Source organism: Aulonocara sp. 'chitande type north' Nkhata Bay, linkage group LG1 (assembly GCF_057382095.1).
Source record: "Aulonocara sp. 'chitande type north' Nkhata Bay isolate Kocher_YH1m ecotype deep benthic linkage group LG1, A_spYH_male_GT1.1, whole genome shotgun sequence".
Classification (NCBI taxonomy): Eukaryota; Metazoa; Chordata; class Actinopteri; order Cichliformes; family Cichlidae; genus Aulonocara; species Aulonocara sp. 'chitande type north' Nkhata Bay.
In genome coordinates, this window is record NC_141344.1 from 33389788 (window position 1) to 33398173 (window position 8386).

Consider the following 8386-nt stretch of genomic DNA (forward strand, 5'->3'; position numbering starts at 1 on the left):
TATTTGAATGTGTTGATTCGATGGGTTGCTACCAACATGCCAGTAGCACCTTTAGAAATACTTTTACTTAGAAAATTGGTGATGTGTTCAATACTCATGTCACCTTCTGTATGCTACACTATACTGTCACTCAGTTCTAAAGCTACTTCCCACCAATGTCCATCTGCCTTAATTAAGATAGGCACAATTTTATGACATATTGGTTTAAGTTTCAATGGTAAAAACATTCTTTAAGCTATAGATTGGAGAAATTAATCCTAGATGCCACTAGATCATTTTGATGTTTGGGTCAAAGTATAGGATAGTATAGGAGGAGTTGCAGATGTAGCTTAGACTTTGGATAAAATGAATCAAGCTTTCACATTCACGGATTTACATCAATTGATCTTAATTGTAAAAATGAGCAATAGACTTTGTTGGTCTAAAACAGTTTTGAGCAGTTTATAATTTATGGATATGGCAGGTTATACAGGAAATGAATGTAAGATAATGAAAATATCTTACATGAAATAAGATACTTTATTACTTTACTTTATTTATCCCAAGGTTGGGCTCACGATTTTTTTTTTTTCAAAAAGGTCAAATCCTGTCAACCAGCCATCCCTTTCTCCTCCATCAGAACGCTGCTTAAGAGGAAAATGACAGGGCTGTTTTCCCTAACAATGAGGTAGGAGCGTGGGCCAAGATGGTGGTGCTGTTGGTTGGAGTGTGTGTCTGTGTGTGTGTGTGTGGGGGGGGGGGGGCATTATTATTACAGAAACTGGATTTTGAATTGTGAGTTGACAACAAACGAGACTTCCATTGTAATCAGAAGAGGATTGATTTCACTTTTCCTGATTCTATTTTATACAAACTTGTATCAAGTGAAGGAGAGAGCATTTCTAGAAATCTTTCTAACTTATTGTTTTTCTTACCTTGTTTTTTTTTATCTGTAGGAATAAAACACATAAAAATAACCATAATGTCCCCAATTGATTTTGGACTTTCTGGACAACATTTTGGCTGCCACCATGTCAGTGTTTTGGAGCCAGACATTATTATTACTACCTTCTAGCCCACTAGTGACCTAACCAATTGCAAGGAGGTTTTCAGTGCAGTACCATATACAGCTTTTTGACTAGTTTCACTATAGTGGCTTTTAGCATTGCAAGCAATAGCGGAATACACATTTTCCCCCATTGAATGATGGTTCCCAAAATATTCACCAACAGCATTGTAAGCCTGCATGACTCAGGCTTTAGCAATCTTCATGAATTACCTATGTAAAGACATTTATCTGTTAATTGATGCTAAATATTGGTATACCTGTCAAAGGAAAAACAATGAAGTGAGGCCCAAACTTTATTTGATTTATTTATTTAGTATTATTTTTAATATTATTATTTTTTATTAATTTCTCTAAGTAAAAATGATGGAATCCTCTGCTGTCTGCTGTTGATCATCCTCGGTTCTACTTCCTTATATACAAGGTATGTATTAAGGCACTATTTTCAAAAGCATATTGATATGTAATATCTATATGATGTAGCAACCTTTTCAAACAATTTATTTTGTTATGTCTTGTGGTGCTTATTTTTCCGGTATCAGATATTTAAGGAACACTATCCTAATGATAAAATTATATCCTGAACAAGAACCAAGCCACAGCATTAATTTGGATGACACACTTAACTTTGGGTAAGAGATATTCAAAATTTGGACACCATTGTCTGGTAATTATAATGTCCCATACTTGTATTTGATTTTTAAGATGTTGTTTTTAGTAGAATAAACACATGCAGCTTGTGCACACAATTTAGGAAACTTCTGCATCAAAGTACAGTTAAAATAAAATATTTTTGGAGGTTAATGTTACAATAGCACTTGTGACAAGCAGACAGTAACCAAATTTGAAAGTGTGTTTAAAAAAAAGGAAGAAAGAAAAACCAGAGCGACATGATTAAAGAAGCATTTACACAATAAAACACAAACTAACTATAGAATAAAATAACCTGCTTGGGAGTGTTCATAAGTAAGATTTTTTCACTCTCAATAAAGGACAAAAAAGCAAAAGAAACACTGGAAGAACAGTCTTTAGAGAGTTTCATGATTAAAAACAGTCAAAACACTGATAACAGCTGTACTGTTACAAATGAATTAACATCTCTGGTGAACTGTAAATTCAAGTTGTTTTTAGTTCCTCATATTCATTATCACATATATAGGGACATGTTCCTGAATTAATTTAAACAAGAATATATAGATTGTGTTTTAATTAAGTGTGCCTATGCCAAAAGGCACACTTATTACTATTTCTCCGATTTATTATTCTTATTATTATTAAGTGTGCCTATGCCAAAAGGCACAGTTATTACTATTTCTCGGATTTATTAAGTGTGCCTATGCCAAAAGGCACACTTATTACTATTTATTCTTATTATTATTATTTTCCTTTTTGTGCAGCTGGATCAGGAATGGTGTGCTATGACTTTTGGTGTTTATTACTTCTATAGTTTTTTAAATATGAATATTTTAATGCTAGTTTTTGCCCATTGAAATGAATGGGAAGGAAAGTGAAACTTAACTTGAAACGAAAGTGAAACTTACTTTGTGGTGTGTTGGCTCACTCACTTAATTTGTGGTGTGTTGGCTCACTCTAGTGGTATGCCAGCAGTAGTACGGCCTGTCTACCCTTATTTGGATTTTTTTTTGTAGCCGTATGAATGGCAAACTACACTCATTGGCAGCGGCATAGGCACACTTAAAATTTCTTCTGAAATTTTCGCTTTCTAGTTTGTTTTGTTCTTTTAATCCAGGGCCAGACCAGCAGTTCAGACATCAACATCTTGGAATGCTCCTATCATCTGGGAGGGAATGTTTGATCCAAATCTTTTTGATCAAAAGCACATAGGAGAAAAGTCATCAGTGGCCCTTACTGTGTTTGCTGTGGGACGGTCGGTTCCTCCATAAAAACTGTATTCCTTGGCTATTATACAGTGGTGCCTTCTAGTTAATAGAATTGAATAGAATGAATAAGAAATGTAGGCATACCTATGCCTGAATCAGTTCAATATGGCGAATTTAAACTGTAAATTCTCTAGCCCACATAAGTAATCATGAGGTGGTGACTCTAGTTTTAGTTTATGGGGGGAAATGTGCCTTATACCCCTGCAAAAGGGTTGCAAATGCATATGATAAGATCCACAAGCACAAACAAATGCTTACAAATGTGTACATGGATTTCTGTGTAACTTTTGAGGAGTCACAAATATGTGCTCCAATTCATGCTCAAATACAAAGAAATTTGACCAAACTGTTTTGAAATCCAGACATCTAAACCTGAATAAATTTGTGCACATACATCTACGGTTATTATTATTATTATTATTATTATTATTATTATTATTATTAGCATTAGCATTATAGTCATGTCTAGGTCTTTTCTTGCTTTCTTGCATGTTGCCTTCTTTGTTGCTTTTTTTTTTTTTTTTTTTAGCTTTTAAAAATGTAATTGGTAATTAGTATCTGGAGTAGTTGGCCTTTATGACCCATAACCAATAAACACCAGCTTGCCTTGCTGTTTGTTGGGTGCGGACGATTGAACCTTGGCTCAGATTGAAATAATTACTTTTTGTGCATCAAAGATAGTGAAGAAATATACAAACAGGATGGTTTTTGTATTGTTTTGCAATAATTTACAAATAAAAAAATCATTTGTTTTTCTCTGTCTCTCATTAAGGTACCTGGATGCCTACCTCAAGACTTTCCTCATCTCAGCAGAACAACATTTTATGTTGGGATTACCAGTGACGTATTATGTGTTTACAGACTTACCAGACAAAGTACCAAACATCACACTTGCTTCTCACAGAAACATAAAGGTTATCAAGGTGGGAAAGCACACCAGGTGGCAAGACATTTCTATGATGCGAATGAGGACAATATCAGAAGCTATACAGTCAGAGATCCGTCACAGATTTCATTATGTCTTCTGTTTTGATGTGGATCAGGAGTTTAAGGGGAGATTTGGGTCTGAGGCACTGGGTGATTCTGTGGCTTTGCTCCATGCCCACTATTATAAATTACCAAAAGCCCGGTTTACCTACGACAGAAACCCCAAATCTAAAGCCTTCATGGAAACTGGAGATTTCTACTACCATGCTGCTATCTTTGGAGGAACGTGGCAAAATGTAAAGCATTTGGTAGATGCCTGTTATCTGGCTATCATGGAGGATAAAATAAATGATGTGGAGGCTCTGTGGCATGATGAGAGCCATCTAAACAAGTACTTTTGGGTTCATAAACCAAGTAGGCTGCTGTCTCCAGAGTACTGCTGGGACCAGAGCATTTGGGCCAAGCAGGATATACTTGTCACCCGCCTAGTGTGGGCACCAAAACATTATGACACACTTCGTACTGGCTAGATTGAAAATCAAAGTTGGAATTATTTTATAAGCAAGGGGCTAGCTTGTTAAATGTGTATATATAGGCTTATTTTATGTTGGATTATTAAGTGTGCTAGTAGAATAGCTCGTCTTCCTTTTCTGAAAACTCATCTAATCCAGCTAGGTAAATCTAAATGCTTAGGCTTGGAGGACTGTTGTTCTTTTTTGTAATTATGTTGCAATATTATATATTATTTTGTAAATATTTTAGGTTGTGACTAAATCTGGAGACTTTAATTATAGTTTGGTGGCTAACAAAGGTGAAAATTCTGCTTATGTACTAAAATCTTAAAATACCATAAAGAGAAGCATATCCTCTGACCAGTAGGTTTTTGTGGAATATTTAGGGTGTCAAGAAGACAGACAGAAGTGAATTAAAAGGCCTAAAATCCAACTTTCATGGGTGTAATGTAACAAAGAGTGCATTGACAGAGATTTATGCATGTGCTTTTGCTGATAGTTATTTTTGCTTTAATCAAATCATGAATCTAATCAAAAATATGATCAAGAGGTAATAATTTAAAAACGAAGTGATTTTATTATGAATGGGCAATCAGAAGAAGTAATTTTTGGGTGTATTGTGATTGATAAATACTGAAGTTCACATATTTACTGATATAAGGAGAGAAAGCAAATTCTAAGTTACAATGAAGTAATCAGAATTGAAAACTGTATGTGAAGTACAAAGAGCAATGTATTTCTAATCAAGATGATAAGAAGATGATAAGAAATCAGGCTAATGTTATGCAAACTGAAGTGAAATTATGTTGAATAAATGTGACAATTGTAATAAAGTAACTTAGAGAAAGAACACTGAGATGTGCTCAACACCAAATGGTTGGACTGACAAAACACTGGATGATGGCCATGAGTAGTAATATACCTGCACTTTTTTTTGTGTTTTAATTAAACTCTTTTTAAAGGATTGTATAGGTCTCAGAGCTCTGTTATTTAGACATAGGTGATTTAATTTAACTAATTTAGGGTATTTTAACTAGCTTTTTCTTTAGTGCTCTGAAACACACAGAGGTTAATAGTTTCAAACAGAGTGCCACAAATAACAGGTATCCCTTTAGAAATAAACAGTGATACTTCTAAAAACCGTGTATTCCCACACAGCATTTAATTTAACTAGTTTAGGAAGATTTCACTTTTCTAATAGTTTCACAGGCTAAATGTTTTAAACAGAATACCACAAACAAGATGTATCCCTTTAGAAATAAACTGTGATACTTCTAAAAGCACATATTCACACCTAGCCACACTAGCACTGTATCAACCCCAAGGTTCCTTTAATGCAACTAGCCCTATAATTATCTACTAGTCACAAACACACTGCAACAGTAAGACTTGTTGATTACACATAGATGATTTAACTACTTTTTTCTTCAGCGCTCCGAAAAGACACAGAGGCCAATAGTTTTAAATAGAGCACCACAAACAACAGGTATTCCTTTAGAAATAAACTTTTCTTGTGTTACTTCTAAAATCTACAGATTCTTAACTCTGCAACAGTTAGACAGAGGGGGTTACAGTTAGGCCCCCAACAGTCAGCAAAACAAGTCATAAAACAATAAAAGAGGCTCCCTTATCAAGAGCATCCCAGCACACATCCCAACTGTAGTTCCATTACAAACAGTTTCCTTTATCTTATCATGTCAGAGGCCAACTGAAACCAAGTCCACCTATATAAAAAACACCCCATCAGACACAGTATTTTCCTCAGCACTTCACAACTGCCGCAAGGTATAGCGTTTTAACTTTTTTTTTTTCGGATCCCAGACACACGGTAGTTAGCACACAGTTTGGACATGTAGAAAACATCGTTTGTTTGAAACACATCAGCAGAGAGGTAGAATTCATAGCTGTTCATAAGAGTTTAATTTAATCAAACCTCATTTTACGGATCTAAGTGGCTCCTCATCACTAGCCAATTCACCATTTTATTTAAATATCTGAATTTTCGGAATGAGGATCCAAGCGGGACACAGAGGCTGCTAGTTTTAACACACCAGAATGCAAATATAAATAAAAGCCTGACTATCCTAAGAGCCTAGCTGCAGTGACACCTTTTTTTTTCACACGGATTCCTGGATGTGCGTTCGAGCCGACTTTGCTACCCGCACAGAGCGTTTCTGCCATTCGGGTGCTGCTTATACAGTAGAGAAAAGCAACAGTAAAGCGTGTTTCTCTGCTCCAAGAAATCCGAGGGCCTTTCACACAGTAAGCATGTCTGTTATACCCAGCACATAAATGTCTCTGTGTTAGCGCTGATTATTCAAACCCTGTTTAAAATGTGACACATATGTTATCCAAAATTGTTTCCTCTAAATTTGCAAAGTTACTGATTTAAAAATTATATTTTTGAATTTTTTTTTAATTGACTCTTGAGCATATTTATATAGCTAAATTCACAATGGTATAACCGTGCTAAATAAAAGAGGCCCAAGCACCAAAGCACTCTAATGCAAGCCTCTAAACTGTATGTTGATAAGTACATGAAGCGTACCTTTTCCTCTACAGCTGAAAACAGTCTGTATCCATATCTTGAGGATCTGCTGAATTGTTTTTAATGGCACTTTTTTTGCTGAACTGCAGATGATGATGAATTCCTCTTTATTGTAGAAACTGTCCCTAAGCTATTGTTGCTCAAACTTACTGAGTTCCCTAGCTACTTCCTTACTATGTCAGTAAACTTTTTGAAAAGGAAGCTGTTGTAGATTTAAAGAAACATCTTAATTAAAGCAAAGGCAAAAAAATGGAATGAATTTTATGTGACTGTTCATATTAAAGCCAACAAGTGAAAATCCAAAAACGGCTCCAATCCTTTGCATTAATGATCTCCCTCTCTGTGTGTGTGTGTGTGTGTGTGTGTGTGTGTGTGTGTGTGTGTGTGTGTGTGTGTGTGTGTGCACCCAAACAACCCCTATTTCGACCAAAGGGAGGCTTTCTGGTTAATTAAAACATATTTCTGTTCTTTAAGGTTTGAGTGTCTACCAACTACTGAACTTCCTTGTTCAATAATTTCTTTAGCAGGAAAATGAGAGGGCTTCCCCCCATCTATGAGGTAAGAGTACTTGTTGTTTTTGTTGTTTAAACATAAATGAAAAGATATCTTTTTAATACACAGGATGAGGAATACATTGTTTAATTAACATGCTTTTTAATACACAGGGCAAGGTATTCTGAAATCTTCTGCTACCTGCTGCTGGTTATTGTTGGTTTTACTTCCTTATATTCAAGGTGTGCAACAAAGGCTATATTAGTGTAAGTGTATCTAATGAAGTTGCTCGTGATTGTACATAACAATCTTCCAAACAACTTATTTTTGCAGCATCAGATGTTTAAGGAGCACTACCGTAATGCCAAAACTCCCAATGACTAGTAAACTGGAAGAAAGACATAATATAAATTTGGATGACACACTTAATTTTGGGTAAGAAAATTGACTCACCATTTGTTAATTAAAATTATTTTCCTTTACATCTATTTAATAACATATTAATATAATAATAATAATAATAATAATAATAATAATAATGTTGTTGTTGTTGTTGTTGTCGTTGTCGTTGTTGTTATTATTATTATTATTATTATTATTATTATTATTATTAACAACTTTTTTTTTAAAAACCTTAAAGAACAGTGATGACTACCAGTAAACACCCCTGGCAGTTCCTGTGTAACAAGCAGGAATTTGATACCGTGGTCATATTAACTGATTGTGCAAGATGCTAAACCACCTGTTACAAAAACATGAATCTCTTAATATTTACAATTAAATGCTACAAATTTAATAGACATGCATGAATTTTAATCAAAAGCTAGCTGGAAAATAACAATGGTCAGCTTATTTCAAGATATCCTTACTGTTATCCAACTTTAGTTATTATTAACACTTTAATAATATTGTTGTTATTGTTGTTGTCTTAGTTAAGAACAAAAATTGTTGTTATCAACCA

The 8386-nt window shown here is 34.6% G+C and overlaps 1 protein-coding gene across 1 annotated transcript; it reads left to right on the plus strand.

Moving 5' to 3' along the window:
• The first annotated feature begins 638 nt into the window (after window positions 1–638).
• LOC147339406 (N-acetyllactosaminide alpha-1,3-galactosyltransferase-like) lies at window positions 639–4437 on the plus strand. The gene is made up of 5 exons (XM_086299407.1): window positions 639–667; window positions 1404–1469; window positions 1588–1677; window positions 2796–2933; window positions 3719–4437. The coding sequence occupies exons 1-5, from the start codon at window positions 639–641 to the stop codon at window positions 4401–4403; spliced, it is 1008 nt and encodes a 335-aa protein (XP_086155533.1). The 3' UTR covers window positions 4404–4437.
• The last annotated feature ends 3949 nt before the right edge of the window (window positions 4438–8386 follow it).

Coding starts and splice junctions, on each gene's coding strand:
- LOC147339406 (XM_086299407.1), top strand. CDS start 639: ATGACAGGGCTGTTTTCCCTAACAATGAG. Junction 1,470..1,587: donor TCTACTTCCTTATATACAAG/GTATGTATTAAG, acceptor TTCCGGTATCAG/ATATTTAAGGAACACTATCC. Junction 2,934..3,718: donor ACTGTGTTTGCTGTGGGACG/GTCGGTTCCTCC, acceptor TCTCTCATTAAG/GTACCTGGATGCCTACCTCA.